We start from the raw sequence: 21,263 nt of genomic DNA on the forward strand, positions 1-21,263 counted from the left end.
TAAAATGTGATAAAATAGATAGGAATTTAAATAAGCATATTCACCCCAAGACAGCTCAGTTGAAGATCCATAGATTTTTCTTTCATCTTAATCATAACCAAAGTTTTAGCTTCTTAGATGGGAATATCTGGATTCATAATATTACTCTGTCAGATTTCAGCCTGCAATGAGTTTCTCATGTTAATTGTAGAATGTGTAACTAGGAAGGCTTCCTCATTTTCCATAAACATGAAATTTGGACGTGAGGGCACCCTAGCTCCAGCTGTAGGGAAGACAAACCAATCTTTGTACAGTGCAATAAAATCCCACAAAGTTGGTACTTCAGTCAGCTCCAGCCACTGTGGTCACCAGATGGCAGCTACAGCTGCCTCCAGGTGAGGATGAAGTACAATCCCAGGGCAGGATCCTAGAGCTGTTATGTAGCAGCCAGGCAGCTGAGTGTCACTCAGGAGCCCAGCCAGGATCTCCTGTGGGCTCATTCACAAGGTTTTATTACATCTGTTTTACAAATAAGAAGCAGAGGCTGGAGACATAAAATAAATTGCTTCAAGGCTCACAACTGGGAAGTAAGATTGTTTAAGAAGCAGAATTTGAACTCAGGCCTTCAGAAATCAAAACCTGAGCTCTTTCCATTAAACTTCATTTGACCCAGGCCAAAACAAAAAACAGCCTCTAAAATCTGTTCCCTCATTTATAAAGCAAGAAGAAGAAATGACATGATCTCTCAGTTTCCTTCAGCTCTTTCTGATAGTGGGTTGGGCCTTCTGCTTCCAGATATCCCAAGAAGACGAGTTTAATTCCAGAACCATCCTTGTGGTTCAGGTACTCTCTGGGGGTAAGCACAGGCTGGTCCTTTTTTCTTCTCTCAGCCTAATGAACCTGAACTTGAATGGAGGACTCCAGTTGAAATATCAAACCTTACGACAGATTGACTTATCTATCAGTTATCTTTGTCTGCATTTTAAACAGTCCCAAACTTAGGTGGTTTTCAATAATAACCATTTATTTAATTCATGATTTTGACAGGTCAGCAATTTTGGTTAGCCTCAGCTGAGCAATTCTGATCTGGGCCAGGCTCAGCTAATCTTCGCTGGGCTTGCTCATGCATCTGCAGTTCTCTGGAACATTAGCTAGAGCTGGCTGGTTTATGATGGCTTCCTCTGTGACTGCTAGAATGACTGGGGTCCCTCTCCATGTGGTCTCATGCTCCAGCCAACTGGCCCAAGCTTTCCACTTGGCAGTCAAAGGTTCGAAGAACACCAGAGCAGAAGTCTCTTGAGGCCTGAGCTCAGAACTGACAAATCACTTCTGCCACATTCTTTTGGCCAAAGCGAATCACAAGGCCAGCAAGCTTGGAGAGGTAGGGAAATGGGCTTCTCCTCTCAATGAGCAGAGCTGCAAAGTACTGCGGTCATTCTTGTAACATACCATAGTGTAGCTGTGCCAGAATCAACTTGGAAGGCAGGGGAGATGCATAAGGGAGAGGGAAGATACAAAGATACATCCAGTTTCCAAAAGGCTATTACTGCAGCTCTTTTCATGCCTCACTTTTCATCTTTCCAAGTCTCACCTCCTCAGAGAGGATAATGTTTTCTTTTCTTTGACTCATAATAATTGTACATATTTATGGGATACACTGTGATGTTTTGATCATTACATAATGTATTCATTATGTAATATATACATATGTATGCAAATGTGACGTATACATTATGTAATTATCAAACCAGGGTAATCTGCAAATCCATCACCACAAACACTTGTCATTTCTTTGTCATATTCTATTCAAAATCCTCTCTTCTAGTTATTTTGAAATATACAATACCTTATTCTTAACTACAGTCCTCAGCCTGAAGACCACCACTTGAGCCAGTATGCTAATATTTCAGTCCACCAAAGAGAATTATTAGTATAAGACTCTCCTTAAATATGATGCTCCAGTCCACTTCTCAGAAAATTAAATTTCAAAATACCTGGAAATAACTAGCTGGCCTTTCTTTTCCTTCCTCATTGTTTGGTTGAACTAATCTCTCTCATGAGTTGTCATCACAGAAAACATTTTTACCCTCCCCCTGACCAAATTCTTAATTATTGAAAAATACTGTATATGCAATTCTTGATTACATTATCTTGAAATTTCTACACATAGATTTTAATTTTATTTGCATTTCTAAATATATGCAGGCTCAGAGTAAACTGGATTAGGAAAGCGGGATGTTTGGGTGAATATTATTAAAATGGATAAAGCGTAATTAAATTAAACCTAGCAGAGGAATAATATCAAATTTGTAAGGGCAACTGCTTTGTCTATCCTGCTACCCATTAAAAAATTTTTAAAAAGAGCTAATACCATCTCTTCTCAGGATGATCTACAGAGCCAGAGATGAAAGAAGTATTCAGGCCAGGCACGGTGGCTCATGCCTATAATCCCAGCACTTTGGGAAGCTGAGGTGGGCGGATCACAAGGTCAAGAGATTGAAACCATCTTGGCCAACATGGTGAAACCCCGTCTCTTCTAAAAATACAAAAATTAGCTGGGCATAGTGGCGCACGCCTGTAGTCCCAGCTACTCAGGAAGCTGAGGCAGGAGAATTGCTTGAACCTAGGAGACGGAGGTTACAGTGAGCTGAGATCACGCCACTGTACTCCAGCCTGGTGACAAAGCAAGACTCCATCTCAAGAAAGAAAAAAAAAAAAAAGTATTCATAAAGATTTTTAGAACAATACATTTTCTTGGCATTTCATTCTAGGGGAAATGTTATAAACTGATTAAACTACAGATTTGCTTATAGCTGATGAAAAATCATGATCTTTTTTTAAAAGAGAGATATGGGTTCAAATAATAAAACTTTACTTACTTAACATAATATCTGGGGCTTACTATATTTCATACTAAGACACCAGCAATTGTAAGACACACAAATATTTTATGTTCTGAGGAATTAAAAAAAAACACCAATATATATTATAATATGCCATTGATAGTAAGAAATGTCCTGATTGAAATGAGGTGGGAGGAGATGTACATCTTAGAATCTGTGAAATATGATGATGGGTGCTCAGTTAATATTTGAAGGAAGGAAGGAAGGATGGATGGACGGACGGATGGATGGATGGATGGATGGATGGATGGATGGATGGATCGATGGATGGATACTTGATCTTAACTCTTCAAGAACAAGAACTCAGGTTGGCTCATGTGTATCCATCAAGGTAGCTTTCTTGGTGGTAGTTTCATGTGGTGTTTAATAAAGATTTATATAATTGAAGCAATAGTATTATGGACAAGTAAATTTAAAAATGAAAAAAAAAGGGAATGAAATGCTAAGTAAGCCATGACAGTGAAGCAGTGTGTGAGACAGAGTCTCGATTCCTTTAGGTCTTTATCAAAACATTATATTTAAGGGTGGGGAAAACGCCAAGATTTATATTTGCTTCTGGAGAACAAGTTACTTTCTTTTAAAATTTCACTGATTTCCCAGAATGAAACTTTTTTCAAAAGTCTCTATTACAAGATATTTGAGAACCAAATTACTAAATTGGACTTTGAAAATGATTTTACAGAATCATAATACTAGAGCGAGAAGAGCCCATAAAGATTAAAGTCCAGCTGCCTTGTTTTAGAGATGGATAGACATTCATTCATTTATTCATTTCTGAAACATTTCCTGATACCTAACACATAGCCCACACTATACTAAGTACAGAAGATTCAACATTGGAGGAGACAAAATAAGTAGATAATGAAATCAACGGATGAATGCCACAATACGGACAGGATGAAGTGCCCTGAGAGCACAGAGGAGGAGAATCTGAATAAGGAAACCAAGCCCAGGAGATAATGTGATTTGTGTAATTTACACAGTTACCTGGGGACATATTTTGGTCACAGCTCAGTAGAGAGATTCATGAGATACACTTTTATTTTTGATATTAGTGTTCTCTCATTTAGTAACTTGTACATTGCTATAACTTTCTCCTCTCCAGCTGACACTTAGATGATTCCAGGCATTTTATCTTCAGGATTCCCTAACATTTATAGATCTTCAGTGGCTTCTATTTTGTATTTTTTATTTTAAAATAAAATAAAATCCTTACAGCCGCGTGTGGTGGCTCACACCTGTAATCCCAGCACTTTGGGAGGCCGAAACAGGAGGATCACCTGAGGTCAAGAGTTCAAGATCAGCCTGGCAAACATGGCAAAACTCTATCTCTACTAAAAATACATAAATGAGCCGGTTGTAGTGGTCGCACATCTGTAGTCCCAGCTACTCAGGAAGCTGAGGCAGGAGAATCGCTTGAACCCAGGAGGTGGAGGTTGCAGTGAGCCGAGATCACACTACTACACTCCAGCCTGGGTGACACAGCAAGATTGTCTCAAAAAAATTTTTTTAATTAAAAAAAAATTATAAAATCCTTAGCCTGGTATTCAAGGCTGTTTATAGTAATGGTCCCACGTATTTTTGTAAGTCTTGGCTTTCGGATGTTGTATTTCAGCCACGCTGAAGTAGTTACTATTTTCTGAACACAACTTGGCCACTCCCATCCCCATTCCTTTGCTCAGGTTCTTTCCCTAGCCTCTGTACTGGTGACTTGTTACCATCTTTCATGAGGCTTCGATCACTTTAGCCCTTCTCTGTATACCGTGGAGACAGAGTGGCAAGCTGCTTATTGATCTCCAGTACTAACTGCACAACTCTGACATGTTGGTAATAAGATCAGATATTAATAACACCCTCCTGATGGTGCTATTGTGAAGATTAGGTAAGAAAAAGTTTGCAAAACACTTATTGGAGAACTGGATACAATGTCTTTTATTCTATCTCCTTCTAATTCCTTATGGAGTTTATTTTATACCACCTATTACCTACTATCTTACTGCTATTTATATGTATTCTATTTCTCAGGAACACTGTTAGGGAGCAAATGTAGGAATAATGTTTCTGTTTATCTATGAATCACCTATAATACGTAACATACTGTCCTATATATAGCAGGCTTCAATCAAGTGTTTGAAAGGGTAAATGAAGATTGGGAGAGCTGGATGGATGAATGGATGCACGATGCCATGAGGTTCAGCAGTGGCAGCATTTGTACTTATGTCCACAAAGAAGTTAGCAACATTCCTACAGCAAACTTCCATGTCAAATAACTACCAGCAGTTCTTCCTTAAACATTCTCTTCTCTTTGAGAAGGAACATCTTTGCACATCAACCTGATCAAGACTTTTTAAAGAGCAGAAGGGTCGTATCCTAACAAGACACTTTAAAGAATGGCTTCACAGCTGGGCATTGTGGGGGTCGCCTGTAATCCCACTCGGGAGGCTGAGGCAGGAGAATCACTTGAACCCAGAAGATGGAGGCTGCAGTGAGCCAAGATCATGCCACTGCACTCCAGCCTGGGCGACAGAGTGAGACTCCGTCTCAAAAACAAACAAACAAACAAACAAAAAGAGCGGTTTCATATCACATTCTTGAGGCTGATTTCTTTCATTGCTCTATATGGTTTCCGAGGAGGGGCTTTCCAGAAGGTCAAGATGAGGCCTAGGGAGTGTGGCAGCAAGGGACAAGGTCAGCCCTTACGTGTTCTAGACAGAGTGCTTCATTTAATGTAATGACCTAGACAAAAATCAGAGGCTTTACTGGCGTCCTTCAATTTGAGTCAGAAGGAATTGTCTTAAAGCTTACTTCTGCATAAAGACCTGATCTCAGCAGCCGGGCAAGTGTGTCTGGTCTTACTATGCCTATAAACACTAGGACACTGTGTATCCAATTCTGCCAACCATAGTAAAACCTCTTATTAAGTACACAGTGTCAACAGAGAAGCCTGCTTTTCAAAATAATGGACTATTTAGCTTCACAGCTGGGATTCATCTCTCCCTACAAAGCTACATTCCCGTCGTGGCTTTCCAAATGTAAGAAGCAAGTCCTCATGTTATAAAATGATATGAAAGAAAGAGATAAAGAGATGGAGACACTCTCCCACTCCTCAGGTTATGGTTGAAAAAGCACTTGGTCAGAATAGTGCCTTGAACAAAATGGGCATTTCACAGATTTTTTTTAAGCTCAGTGGCAAGAACCATAGATATTTTTCGAATGCATATTGAATTAAATAAAGTGTGGCTCAAAAAGCTATTTTGAAGGATTTATTTTGTGACTAGCAATAACACTGTTCCTTTTCTCTCCAGAAAGCATTACACTACTTCTTAAAGGCAGCAAAGGCCGGGAGTGCAAATGCCATGGCATTTATAGGAAAGGTACATGCTTCATCTTGATTCATAGTTTTCATTTATTAAAAACCTAAGAAATTAGCAGCGTGTGCCTGTTGTCCCAGCTACTTGGGAAGTCGAGGTGGGAAGATCACTTGAGCACAGGCGACCAGCCTGGGCAACACGGCAAGATCCTCATCTCAAAATAATTAAAATTTAAATTTAAAAAATAAAAACCTAACGAATGATATCAGCTCATTGAACCCATTGTAGAGGGATAGCGCAGCAGGCCTCTCTGATGGAAGCAGCTGAATGGGGCGTTTGGCTGCAACCTGAGGGTGGTATTCTTGCGGTGACGGTTTGGGAAGAAGCCCCATATAACAGCAGCCGTTATCTGGGGCACCAAAAGCAACCTTAAAAGTGCACCTGGGCCAGGCGCGGTGGCTCCCGCCTGTAACCCAGCATTTTGGGAGGTGGAGGCCAGTGGATTGCTTGAGGTCAGAAGTTCAAGACCAGCCTGGCCAACATGGTGAAACCCCGTCTCTACTAAAACTACAAAAATTAGCTGGGCGTGGTGGCGGGTGCCTGTAATCCCAGCTACTTGGGAGGCTGAGGCAGGAGAATCGCTTGAACCCGGTAGGCAGAGGGTGCAGTGAGCCGAGATCACGCCACTGCTCTCCAGCCTGGGCAACAGAGGGAGACTCCGTCTCCAAAAATAAAAAATAAAATAAAAAAGTGCACCTGTCCCAGGGCTCCTCCTCTGAGCGTAGCTATGAGCCTATGACCACCCCACTCCCCAGTATGTAAGAGGAGATCCAGGTTGGTTGAGTGCTGGAGACGGGTACAGGTCTGAGCCCAATCAGGCCCTTCTCTCCTCTACTGCTGGAGTGTGAATCAACTCCAGACTGACCAGAGCTATCCTTATGCCACCTCTGATGGGAGGCCTCCTATGACTGCAGAGTAGCCTGGTGGAGGGTTCCTCTGGAAATGCATGCTCTTCTCTCTCCTTCAAAGACTATTCACTCCCCTATGTGCCACCCTTGGCTCCCTGCGGCCAATTTGCATTAGTAACCATAGGGACAAATGTCTTGCTTCCTAAGTGCAACACACAGTATATGTAGATGCAAAACAAAAGACAGAGAGAAAACACAAACAGGGTCCATTTATTTGCCCTTAGGCAGGGTCACTCCAGAAATCTGTAATAAATGGTACTCCTACTTTTTCTTGTTGTTTTAAATTGAGGTAAAATGTAAATATGTAAATAACACAAAATTGACCACTCTAAAGTATACAATTCAGTGGCATTTACTACTTTCAATGTGTTGTACCACTCTTACCTCTATTTCATTTTAAAATATTTGTATTACCCTCAAATTATTTTGTTTTTTTCTATCCTCTTTTCATTTTTCTTCCTAGATGTATTTAGAGGGGAATGCTGCCGCACCGCAAAATAATGCTACTGCCTTCAAGTACTTTTCCATGGCAGCCAGTAAGGTATGTCCTTAATGCGCTGCTGTAAACACATACACACAAATTGCTTTTATTACATGCAGACAGGTGCCAAAGAATGGACTTCAAAGTCCCAAGCCCAGATAATGGGCCAGTAAGGAGTTTTGTGTCCTGGAGAAGTAAAATATTGGTGATGAGAGTATGCAATGACAGTAAGGGAAGCTACGACTTGTCTTCTTGGAAAATGAAAAATGGCAGTGGCTTGTGCTGCCCTAGCAGAGGCTAGGAGGAAGCCAGACAGAAGTTCAGCTTTCCCCTCTCCCTTATGCAATAGATGAGGCCATCTAGCTTAGGAACAGGAAACAAAAGATATGAGGACAGAGGAAGGGAAAATCCCTCTGTCGGCCAGAGCTCCCTCTGGCCGAGGTGGGAGCTTATCACGGAGGAGGCCAGGGCAAGGAGACTGAGAATAGGGATCTGGAGACAGAATCCTTGGCTTGAATGCCAGCCTTGAAACTGACTAGCTGTGTGAACATGAGCAAGTTACTTAACCTCTCTGTGCCTCAATTTCCCCATCTGTAAAATGGGAATTCAAGAATATTTGCCTACCAGGCACAGTGGCTCGCGCTTGTAATCCCAACACTTTGGGAGGCTGAAACAGGCAGATTGCTTGAGCTCAGGAGTTTGAGACCAGCCTGGGCAACATGGTGAAAACCCATCTCTACAAAAAGTACAAAAATTAGCCCGGCGTGCTGGCACACACCTGTAGTCCCAGCTGCTCAAGAGGCTGTGCCTTATATCGTGAAGTACTTAAAGCAGTGCCTGACAGATAGTAAGCACGCTATTATCTTTTGCAGTGTGAGGCCAGTAAGGTAGAGTGAACTTTGGAGCACATTCCAGACAGAATGAATTAGCTGTATGAGGGACGAGTGAAATGGTATAATATGCCTCCTGCATTGAAGTCTCTGCCTTTGTTCCTGGGCTCCGTGAGGCTGGTATCTGTCAGATAAGACCTAGTAGACTCCTCTGAATCCCTTTCATGCATAAAAGATGGCCTCATCCCAACACCCATCGGCCTGCTCTTGGCGAATGGCCTTGGTAAACTTTCTATCCCTGCACAGTAGGAAGCATTTTGTTGTCTTACAGTTGCATACAGGAACACTGGCAGTAAAGATGTGCTCAAATCAGGAATCATTTCAACCGTTCCCAGTTTTTAAAAACCCACACACTGCTCTAGGAGCCTATTTATAAGTGACTAGCACCTCGGAGCTGCTGCTATTGTGGTGTAAATTACTGAGAAGGCTAGTACTCGGCTTCTCTCCCTTGTAATTTATATGAAATTGTTGCTCAGCAAGGCAGTTATCTGAAGTACCATTAGATTAGGATGACAAGGAAAAGCAGACTGAAAAGGAGTAACAACAAAAATCTCTTATAATCTGGCAAATAACACTGATTTGTCAGCCCACAAGAATAATGCCAGGGAGATGGGAATGTAAATTAACTCAGCTTCCAAGCTATTCAGGGTTGTGGAACCAACCAGCAGTGATCTGGGTCTCTGGTGCGCTGAACCCGAGCTGCTTTCCTTTACAAAGGAAATCTGAACTTACAATTAAGGTAATTATTCTAAATGGCATTGGGTAGAGATGGCCACATACTTCTTGATCAGTGCCTGGACAATTTATGAGATTTCTCACTCTTACTACTTTTTTAAAAACTGCTTTGTAAATTTGTTTTTAAATGATATCAATACCATGACACAGAGCTACAGATTTTACAACTTCTTTTGTCTTATTTACTTAGAAACAAGCACAGTGACTGAATGTGACATTGTGCCCATGTTGGACCACATTCCTCCAGTTCTCTCTTGCGCCCCTGAACGTCAGGCCCGTCCCCATCTCCATACTTTTGTCATCTGCCTCCCCTTCCCAGAGTCTCTTATTCTAAGTCCTACTTATCCCTCAGAGCACAGCCCAGTCCTCCCTCCATCCACAGAGCTGCCCCTGCCCTTACTGGCTCACATGATCTCTTTCCTCTTCTGAACTTACCCTGCATTCACTCCTGCTGCTGGGATTTAACTGGTTCCTTCCTGTTGCTTCTCCCCTCCTGTCCAAAAGCCATGTGCCCTCAACTAGAGGAGGGCAAAGGTCCTGCCAAGGGGTTATTAAATAAAGGGGTCTAGAGCAGGGGTTTATTAAATATTTGCCAAAGAAAGGCCTATTTGCTCCCTGACTTCATGTCAGTTAACCTAAGCAACAGCATTACACCCTAAAACAGCAGGTGTATACTGGAGGGGTTGGCTATACATATGGTTTTTCTGGGCCAGAAAGTGTTTTAAAAATCAGTAAACTGGCCGGGCATGGTGGCTCACACCTGTAATCCCAACACTTTGGGAGGCCGAGGTGGGCGGATCACCAGATCAAGAGATTGAGACCATCCTGGCCAACGTGGTGAAACCCTGTCTCTACTAAAAATACAAAAATTAGCTGGGTGTGGTGGCATGTGCCTGTAGTCCCAGCTACTCAGGAGGCTGAGGCGGGAGAATCACTTAAACCTGGGAGGCAGTGGTTGCAGTGAGCTGAGATCCTGTCACTGCACTCCAGCCTGGCAACAGAGCAAGACTCTGTCTCAAAAAATAAATAAATAAGATAAATAAATCAGTAAACTTGACATCCAAATCTAAACATCCAGCTTTTCTTGAAAATGGCAAAAGCTAGCCAGGCATGGTGGCTGACACCTCTAAATCCCAGCACTTTGGAAGGCTGAGGCTGGTGGATCACTTGAGGTCAGGAGTTCGAGACCAGCCTGGTCAACATGGTGAAACCCTATGTCTACAGAAAGTACAGAATTAGCCGGGCATGGGGGCGAATGCCTGTAATTCCAGCTACTTGGGAGGCTGAGGCATGAAACTCACTTAAACCCAGGAGGCAAAGGTTGCAGTGAGTTGAGATCATTCCACAGCACTCCAGCATGGGTGATAGAGCAAGAGTCTGTCTTTAAAAAAAAAAAAAAGAAAAGAAAAGAAAAGAAAACGACAAACGCTAATGAAACAGGACTGCCATTTTCAGCTGGAGCAGAGGAGCTGAGAGCTGCTGCTGCCTTCACGCGGGGCAGGGACTCTATGTGTCTCCATCTGCACCACTGTCTCCACCACCCGGCATATTTTATTTCTTATATCAACGGCATGGTTCCTGCAGGTATCTGCGCTGGCCACTCCTCACCTGACAAGTTCTAAATAGGTACGCTGGGCCTTAAACAGTGATGGGTAATTCACTGAGCCCCTGGGGTCCCAGGGACTCCCTTAGAGGAGAAAGTAATTTGTCCCTGCTATTTTAACCTTTCTCCTTTCTCTCTCCCTTATTCCTTCCCTCCTTTCATTTCTGTTTCCTTCCCTTCTGTATTAGTCCGTTCTCACATTGCTAATAAAGACATACCTGAGACTGGGTAATTTATAAAGGAAAGAGGTTTAATTGGCTTACATTTCAGCATTGCTGGGGAGGCCTCAGAAAACATACAATCATGGCAGAAGGGAAAGCAATTACGTACTTCTTCACATGGCAGCAGCAAGGAGAAGTGCTAAGCAAAAGAGGGAAAAGCCCCTTATAAAGCCATCAGATCGCATGAGAACTCACTCACTATCACAAGAACAGCAGCACGGGGGTAACCGCCCCCAGGATTCAATTACCTCCCACCAGTTCTCTCCCATGATGCATGGGGATTATAGGAACTACAATTCAAGATGACATCTAAACGAGGCTAATTAGAAGAAGACAGACTCACCAGACTTTGCCACATTCATCACACTGAGCCGTACTACTTCCAGAGCAGAGCAACCCAAGACTCCCAGAACCACAAGAGATGTGACCAGGAGAGAAGAGGGAAGAAGAGAGCAGAATTATACCATCTGTTTTAAATACGGATGTACTGTCCTTAAGAACTCTTACAATAGCAGATCCTCTCATACGATAGGCTCAAAATTTGGAGTCTTGAAACCGTTTTTGAAATATGCCTTCTCTATTTACGTGCTATTCCTGTGTTACTGAGGGTTACTCCGGCTGCATCTACAATAACTAAATATAGGTGGTAAGAAGAAATTTGGAGAGCTTTCTATTAGAACACAAGTTCCTGCAGAAATACTAGAAACCTGTAAAACATACCTACAGATCTGCTGAATGAAAATCAGTTGGTCGGCAGGGCGCGGTGGCTCACACCTGTAATCCCAACACTTTGGGAGGCCAAGATGGGTAGATCATTTGAGGCTAAGAGTTTGAGACCCACCTGGCCAACATGATGAAACCCCGTCTCTATTAAAAATATTAAAAATTAGCTGGGTGTGATGGCGCGCACCTGTAATCCCAGTTACTCAGGAGGCTGAGGCAGGAGAATAGTTTGAACCTGCGAGGCACAGGTTGCAGTGAGCCGAGATCACCTCACTGCACTCCAGCCTGGGCAACAGAGTGAGACTCTGTCTCAAAAAAAAAAAAAAAAAAAGAAAGAAAGTCAGGTGGTCAATCATGGTTTCTTACTGTAGTCACTAGAGGGTGAAATGCATGATAGGAGATGGAAAGAGTTTTCTCCTTGAGAAAGTCACTTTCAAAGTTCACTCTTCATCCAAAATTGATATGCTAAATATCTATATATCTGAACATGTGCTGAATACTAAATGTGCGAAACACTCCCTTCCTTATTCAGAATATTAATCGGAAAATAAATGGTAATTAATTTAGCATCAAGTGGAAAAGGAAACATCAGGGATGTTATAAGCAATAAATTTGAATAAAGAAATATACCAACAATTCTTTACTATCTGTAGTGGCTGGACTGAAATCCACAGAGTCTCTAAAATGTGATTTGGCCATTTATGTCAACCTCCTTAGACCTGAGTAGGTAACAAGTGTCTGGATAGACTTATCCCTTCTGGAAAACTCCTACACATCCTTTAAGACCTAGCTCAAATGTCACCACCCCCACTCCTGACAATTCGATCTTCTTCAGTTCCTAGTCTCAATCAGGCACTAGAGTGTCCCTCTTCTAGGTGTCTGCAACACTCTCAATCTACTTCTTTTTTTCTTTCTTTTTTTTTTTTTTTTCCAGGCAGAGTTTTGCACTTTCGCCCAGGCTGGAGTGAAGTGGCGCAATCTCGGCTCACTGCAACCTCCGCCCCATAGGTTCAAGCGATTCTCCTGCCTCAGCTTCCCGAGTAGCTGGGATTACAGGCGTCTGCCACCACAACCGGCTAATTTTTACATTTTTAGTGGAAACGGGATTTCGCCATGTTGGCCAGGCTGGTCTCAAACTCCTGACTTCAGGTGGTCCCCTCACCTCAGCCTCCGAAAGTGCTGGGATTACAGGTGTGAGCCACCACACCCGGCCTCTATCTATTTCAACTTTAGGACTTACCACATTTGACAGAACTCTTAAGAGGTCTGACCTGCCCCTCCCCTTTGATATGGCTCAGAGCCCACTAGTGTGTGAATTCTCCAAGGCAGGGATTATAGCTTCTTCATCTTTTACCTTTCACCTCCTACCTCTGCCTAGTGCCTACTATGGAATCATACACAAAGCAAGTCCTAAATAAGTGTTGAATACAAGAATGGAGGAGAGATTTGACTTTTGTTTCCCTCTTCCCTTTTCTAGCCAGAAGGGTTTATGAAAGTATAAAAGGAGAAACTAGAGTGGGTCAGAATAACCGGTCAACTGCCTTGATTAATCTCTTACTGGGTGCATGTCAAATATTTTGAATAATTTTGCAGTAATTTTCTTTATCATGAATTCTTCTGGGACTTTACTTGCCTTTTTAAAACTCTTCTAGGGCAATGCAATTGGCCTTCATGGGCTTGGTCTTCTTTACTTTTATGGAAAAGGAGTTCCCGTGGTAAGTTGAATTATTTTATTATCTTTTCATTTGTAGCAATTTATAGGGTAAAATTCATGGTCATTCATTAGTTTAAAGGAACTCATCTCTATTATCTGGTTTGCCAAACTTTTATATCAGATAATAGAGAATAAAATAATCCAGTGAAATATCTGCCAAAGAGACACTGAAGAACAAGCTTGTGACAAGAATAGTAATTCTAATTATATCTTAGAATCATAGATTCTAAGTAACCTTAGAAATCATCTCTCCTCTAAGGACTTTATTGATGGAGAAATTTATCTTCTTAGTCTTTTAAGTGACCTTTCCCCAATATCTAACAAAATGTACTGTCAAGGTAGAAAAAGACATAATTATGATGAAAATGAGACATTAGTTCCTAATAGAGTCTAATATAATAATGAAATAAAATATATAATGTTTCTGATACTATTTTAATTAGCCTAAATCACATAGGGCACTGTCTATAGTCTTTTTAAAAAGTGGAAGGCAATTGTTTCCATGGAGTTTTACTTGTGCCTTTGAGTAATAGAGTGTAATTATCTGCAGAATTATGCCGAAGCACTTAAATACTTTCAGAAAGCTGCGGAGAAAGGGTGGCCCGATGCACAGTTCCAGTTAGGCTTCATGTACTACTGTAAGTGCCATAAATACGGCTGCTTTATTTAGAATGACATATGCACTATTAAGTCTGCTCTTTTTATAACAAACATCAAACGGTTGGTGTGAGTGGTTTAGACAGAACATTTAGGCAACAAATTAAATAAGAATTTGAAAAAGACTAAAGAAAAGTACACCAGTTGGGAGAGGGGACAAGGAGGTGCAGAGTCAGGAAGCTCACCTTTGACAAGGTTAAGTTGAAGGTGCTAGCGATATCCCATGCACATCCCCAGAAGCAAGTATGAAACTCACAAGAAAGGTCAAACTTACAGAGAAGTTTCGAGAGGCATCAGCACACAGCTGTTAGTTAACAGTAGCTGAGGCTGCAAAAGGAAAGGAGCAAGAGGGTGAGAGGAAAGAGCAGTGGACCATGGTAGATAACTAGTGATCCTCCATTCTGTATTGAAGGGTAGGCAGGGGAAGTACATCACTGAGAAGAATGGAAAGGCAAGTTCAGTGGAATAGGGAAAGAAAAATATATATATATATATATATCTCGGAATAGGGGGAAAAAGTATATATATATATATATATATCTATCTTAATGGAGCCAAGGGAAGAACTTTCAAGGAAGAGTAAATGAATGAGCTCCCCTGTGAAACGCAGTGAAAAACCTGGTTTAAAAAACAAGAGGCCAGGCATGGTGGCTCACGCCTGTAATCCTAGCACTTTGGGAGGCCGAGGCGGGCGGATCACGAGGTCAGGAGTTCGAGACCAGCCTGGCCAATATGGTGAAACCCCGTCTCTACTAAAAATACAAAAATTAGCCTGGTGTGGTGAGGGGCGCCTGTAGTCCCAGCTACTCGGGAGGCTGAGGCAGAAGAATCGCTTGAACCCAAGAGGTGGAGGTTGCAGTGAGCCAAGATCATACCACTACACTCCAATATGGGCAACAGAGCAAGACTCCATCTCAAAAAAAGAGAGGAAAAAAAAAAAAAAAACAAGTAAGAAGAATGAGATATCTATAAGACTTGGCAATACAGAGAATGTGGGTGAGGTCATTGGACTGCTTGGGGTGGAAGCCGGATGACAATGGCATGATTTGAGATCAGGAAGTTGAGAAATAAAAGTATTCTTACAAGCAGCATGCCCTTAAAGGGAAAGAGAGAGAAGGAACTCAGCATCAGGGGGACTAAGGACCCAGAGAGTGTTACTTTTAAGATGGCAAGAGACCTGAGCATAATTGTAACTGATGGAAAGAGACTCTGAAAAACGTTGGTGGTATTAGCACCTGATTGGGTGCAGAGCAGTGGAAGCCTCTTTAACCTTGATAGATAGGCAGGATTGCTCAGCCTCAAAGACTGGAGGGAGGGTGGAAAGGATGATGCGAATCTAAGTATGGGGGAATGGGATGGGGAGAGAGGCGAGTGAGGAAAGATGATGTGAAGTTTTCTTCAATGATCTCGTAGGTACAAAGTTGACTTCTGTGAGCCAAAGTAGAGTGGTTGGCTAGGAGGTCTCAGAAAGCCATGAAAGTTTGTAATAATCTCTATGGGGAGTGAGAGAGGAAGTGGCCAAGATAAACAGCAGGACATCTGAACACACCTGAGTATCCCCACCAAGTCCTTCATGTCAGAGGCAGAGCCAGGGCAGCAGTAGACCGCATCATCAAGGAGGTCACATCCAGTCAAGGGGTCACTGGCATTTTCCACAGTGGCCCAGCAGGAGCACCTGTTTTGTACTATCTTGGGGGGCTGAGGTTGCCTAAGATGGCCTTGTTCTTTTAGTTCATTCCAAGTTCTTGGCTCGGGATCTACCAGATTTCCCAAGTTTCTAGAATAAGAAAAATAGTCATGGCTAATGTATATTAAGTCTTTGTATGTTTTAACTCATTTGACCCTCTCAACACGTCTACGGGGTATCCCACAGTGGACAGATGAGCAAACTAAGCCAATGTTGTGGTTGGACATCTTGCCCAGGATCACACAGTTGTGGAGCTGGAATTCAAACTCAAGCTATTTGCCTCCAGAGCTTTTGCTCTTAATTGCTACATGGCACTGCTTCTAAAGGCTCCAGTGTTAGAGCTGGAAGATAACTTAAAGACCATCTAAGGAAGGCCTTCACCTTTGCAAGTAAAGTGCCCAACTCACAAAAGAACTAATGAGAGAGCCAGGACAAGAATTTTGGCTGCTGGGAGTCTGCTGGTTCTCTGATCTAGCTTCAAATGCCTATTCCTGCTGTAAGCAGGAGTTTGGTGAGAGTTTGGCTTCTTGGAGCTAGGATTTACCTGCTGCATACACGCCACAGTTGTGGCTGGGAGAAGCTATATGGGTGCCCTGATAAGGAAGGATGACAAAGATGGCGAGATGCATCATGGTGGGGCTTCGGGTCCTCAGAGACCATCACTTGGTTTCCTTTGCATTAACTTTAGTTATGCCATAGTGGGAAGATACTTTCACAAGACTAAGTAGTCCTTCTTTCTCGATTATTTTTTCAGAATGGCTCAAGAATATAAATTTCCATATTCTTACTTAGAACCAAACTCAGTGTTCACCCCCACCTTCACAAATAGTGGATTTAGAGTAGCTTGACTTTTGGTTGGTTTTTCCCATTGTATTTAAATAGCAGGCATCACAATGACTATTATATCCAGTGATTATAATATAAAAAATAAAGTCAATAAGGGATGGCTTAAAACAATTTTCATTTTCAGCTGGCTCTGGAATATGGAAGGATTATAAACTTGCCTTCAAATATTTTTACTTGGCATCTCAGAGTGGGCAGCCCCTCGCCATTTATTATCTGGCCGAGATGTATGCAACAGGAACAGGAGTAGTAAGATCATGCAGAACTGCTGTGGAGGTAAATGCAATATGAGGCTGTTTTTAAAGCACTTGTCATATATGACACAGAGGAGGTGATACTGTTCTTAAATTGTTGGTGTCTTTGATTTTATAAATATTACCTCTTTTCTTCCAGTTGACAATGTGAATACTGACATTTGTCAGAGGGGAAAAGCAGTGATGTAACTCGGGGTGGGGGAGACAGAGAAAAGATCTCTCCTCTCTCTGACATTTGGCTTTTCATCAAGTTCAGAGCTCACCTCCAATATGCAGTTAAGGAGCTCTGTTTCAGCATTCAATCAAATCACCAGGGCAATTTGGCACTTCTAGTGGGATAGGGAGTTGCTACTTGGGAAACGAAAGGCTAGATTTAGCCTAGAAAATGTAGCCCACTTCTTCCCAGAAAGCAGCATCCTTTGGTTTTTGATGATTTGGATGACAATTGAGAAAGTGAATTCTCTCAGTCTGAGCCAATGACGCGCTTTCCAAAAGAATGCTTTTAGGACCTTAATGTCCTTCATTGATTTATTAAACACGTCTGCTGCACCAGCATAAATACTCTATGTTGCAATCTGGCCCCTCTGAAGCTCATTTCAAAAGCTGCCAGCTAATGATCTATCTTTAGATTTGCTCCTTTGCCAACTTCCTAATGAATTATGTATGGCTAACCTCTTTTGGTTACATAAGGGCTATTCAGCTAAGTTGACATTTGTCCCCCTAGGGCTCTGCACACCTTCCTCACAGTTATGTCACCTACACCCTCCGGCACTGTCTTCCCTTCATTCTCTCCTTTTCACATCAGCTGTGGCCTTATAACTTGCCCTTGCAGAGCCGCAGTGCTCAGAAAGTCCCTTTAAAACACACACACACACACACACACACACTAGCAATACATTCTTATTATTCCACATAGCCTCCAAGTCAGGGAAGTTTATTATACAAATTTAAAATAAGGCTGAGGAAGTTTCCCTCAAGACAAAAACAAAACAAACAAACCCAAACACTTCTGATCTTTGTGCCTATAAAAGGTATTAACTCTTTACCCTAAATAATTTGCAAAATATAGACCTAAAATCCTTCCCTGACCAGCCCATAGGAGCTGAAGACTGATTTCATTTCTTATTTGCCTGGGGTGAAGCATACTAGCTAACTAGTCTCCTTGATTTCTCTTCCCATATACAGCTTTATAAAGGTGTCTGTGAACTAGGCCACTGGGCTGAGAAATTCCTGACAGCTTACTTTGCCTATAAGGATGGTGATATAGATTCTTCTCTTGTTCAGTATGCACTGCTTGCAGAAATGGGATATGAAGTGGCTCAAAGCAATTCAGCATTCATTTTGGAATCTAGTAAGATAAGTTAAAATTCTCTGCAATCCCCCAATCATACATATGCATATATGACTTTACTACAGAGGCATTTTAAGCCTTCCTAACGGAATGTCTCCTTTTTTTAGAAAAGGCTAACATTCTTGAAAAAGAGAAGATGTATCCAATGGCGCTTCTACTATGGAATCGAGCTGCCATTCAAGGTATAGAACCCAAATAAAAATAAGCACATACCCGGTCCCTGTCCTCTGTTATTCATCAGGTTTGCTTTAGCTGTGTGTTTGTGCGCATAGGCAGCAAGGAGCAGAATATCAAGTAGGTGACATTTCAAACTATACGGATGTTAGGGTCAGTCTTTGGTTAGAGATCATTTCCAGGAATTTATTTTCCTCATTATTATCAAGGTCCCTGGTTCAGCAAACCATAGGAATTTTTCTACAGCTCTGTCTCCATGGCACCAGAACAGTTCTTTGAAATATACAATTTTACTCAAGAAACCAGTTTCTTGGTCTGGCTTCATTCATTCATTGCTGAGATCTTGACTGAACTAATCAGAGATGTGACCCATGTCTCAATGAGTTTACAAGCAAAATTAGTTATGTATGTATCTAAGGCTCATGTGATTTCTCTATTAAAATATCACATTGATGACTACCATAAACTTCAGATCTTTACTACAATCATTAGCACATAAGAATGAAAAACCAAACCAAAACAAAACAGATACACGGCAGGATCCTCTCCCTTTTCCTCGAGTTTCCATGTCTCGCTTGCTGGCATCACATGAATAAGGAATATAAGATACCAGTGGTGGGAAAAGCAATGGCAAGTGGTATTTGCATTGCATTGCAATGTCTCTTACTATTTTTCCTCTAAAATTATATTATTAAAAGCAGAGAAATACTGCAAAGCTGTCACCATTGGCATTTGGATATGTGAAAACTCTCTTGCAATAAGAGAGCAATTTTGCTTCCAATTAGGTTTCTTAAAATTGTCTTATGCTAAGGCCAAATCATCCCTTTTCACAGGAAGTGAATAGGATAAAAAATTATTCTCAGCTGACACTAATATGAAGCAGAGGAAAAAGTCACAGTGGTGCTTTCTCACATCCAGCTGAGCCGGTAGCACAGCAACAAGCCATCAATGCAATTTTAGTGAGACATTCCCCTTAAAAAGTCTATGTTTTATAAAATGCAATGAAGGCCTTATTTAGAGTGGGGAAACAATACCCGCAACCTCTCAGCCATGGCCAATCAGCTCAATTACAACAAATACAGGTTTATTCCAAGCCAGGAAATAGTGTGGAAATTGCAGCAAGGAAAAGAGACATTAAAAACAAGGGTACATTGATACATACATATTTTTTTCTTTTGAGACGGAGTCTTGCTCTGTCTCCAGGCTGGGGTGCAGTGGCGCGATCTCGACTCACTGCACCCTGTGCCTCCCAGGTTCAAGCGATTCTCCTGCCTTGGCCTCCCAAGCAGCTGGGACTACAGGCATGCGCCACCATGCCCAGCTAATTTTTGTATTTTTAGTAGAGACGGGGTTTCGCCATGTTGACCAGGATGGTATTGATCTCTTGACCTCGTGATCCGCCTGCCTCGGCCTCCCAAAGTGCTTGGATTACCGGCGTTAGCCTGTACTGGCACCCAGCTGGTACACTGATATTAAACTGAATTTCTCAATATAAGAAAGTCAGACTGCTAAAAATAATCATGTGTCCTAAGAGAGGTCAGGCATAAGTGTCCCTGAAGATGTGGTTACTGAGTGGCTCACTTGGGGTTAGGAAATCTAATAACGAAATTTTCCAATTAGTCACTGGCCATACTCCTTTTAGCAGTTACTCATGTGAAGAGGGTGCTGAACCATCAGGACTCAGTCACTGCCCTGTGACTATGAAATCAAAGTGGAAATCCCTCCACTGTCAGTTGATCCCCACGGAAGCCTGTCCGGATCACCACATGCTGCCAGTCAGCCCCCTCATTAGGGTGGAGCTGAATTCCCCCAAGAACCAGCTTGTTCACTGCCTTCCATTATTAGAGACTTCAGGGATGCTGCTTACTGCCCACACAACTTGAAAATGCACAGAATTGTCCTATATCTTTGTGGTTATAGCCCAGGAGAAATCTTAGGGTCAAAGGAGGGCAGCTTTGGGCAAAATTAGAGATGGACTAGGTTTCTCTTTAGGGCTCCATGGACCTCCTGCTTCTCCAGACTCCCTCAGGCCTCTTTTCTGGGCATCATTCTTATAAGTTCTTGCTCCCAGTTACTGACCTGTACATTTGGAAGCATCTGGAAAGCAAGCCCAGATAACTAATGTCTTTGTCAGCTAAGAATTTTATAGACCAGGTGCAGTGGTTCACACCTGTAATCCCAGCACTTTGGGAGACCAAATTGGGAGAATTGTTTGAGGCCAATAGTTCAAGAACAGGCTGGGCAACATAGTGAGACATCATCTCTACAAAAAAATAAAAGATAAAAAATAAATTAGTTGGGTGTGGTGGTGTGTACCTGTAGTTCCAGCTACTCAAGGGGCTGAGGCAGGAGGATCTCTTGAGCCCTGGAGATTGAGGCTGCGTGAGCCGTGATCACATCACTGCACTCAAGCCTGGGCAACAGAGTGAGATTATGTCTCGATGATAATAATAATAAAATAAATAAAAAAGAATTTTACAATGTTAGCTGTATTCAGAGAGACTTAAAGATGGTTCACAGTATTACATCTTTTTGAAGTGTCTACATTTTAACAGAAGATTCTACAAGATTAGAATTTCAGTACCTAAAGGAATAAATTCCAAAGGATGTTAGGCACTACATTAGGCCAAATGAGAAAATTTTGGAAGGAGTCCTATATCACTTAATGCTAGACCTGAGCCCATACAGGGCACTTCCTCTTTTTCTGAGTAAGCCAAGACCATGCCAGAAGGGCTGGCCATAGCTGAGATGGCCGTCCTAGATGAGTGT

The 21,263-nt window shown here is 42.1% G+C and overlaps 1 protein-coding gene across 3 annotated transcripts in view; it reads left to right on the forward strand.

Moving 5' to 3' along the window:
• The window catches only part of SEL1L2 (SEL1L2 adaptor subunit of ERAD E3 ubiquitin ligase), a 137,584-nt gene that overhangs the window by 103,222 nt on the left and 13,099 nt on the right, over window positions 1-21,263 (forward strand). For 2 of the 3 annotated variants that reach the window (XM_077951183.1, XM_077951184.1), the window contains 6 exons: window positions 6,188-6,256; window positions 7,625-7,702; window positions 13,467-13,529; window positions 14,079-14,166; window positions 16,843-16,991; window positions 18,428-18,502. In XM_077951183.1, coding sequence (XP_077807309.1) covers window positions 6,188-6,256; window positions 7,625-7,702; window positions 13,467-13,529; window positions 14,079-14,166; window positions 16,843-16,991; window positions 18,428-18,502 — 522 coding nt within the window. Of the gene's footprint in view, window positions 1-6,187; window positions 6,257-7,624; window positions 7,703-13,466; window positions 13,530-14,078; window positions 14,167-16,842; window positions 16,992-18,154; window positions 18,321-18,427; window positions 18,503-21,263 lie in introns of all 3 variants that reach the window. The other variant, XM_028828676.2, reaches the window with a different exon arrangement.

This window comes from Macaca mulatta, chromosome 10 (genome assembly GCF_049350105.2).
Source record: "Macaca mulatta isolate MMU2019108-1 chromosome 10, T2T-MMU8v2.0, whole genome shotgun sequence".
NCBI lineage: Eukaryota > Metazoa > Chordata > Mammalia > Primates > Cercopithecidae > Macaca > Macaca mulatta.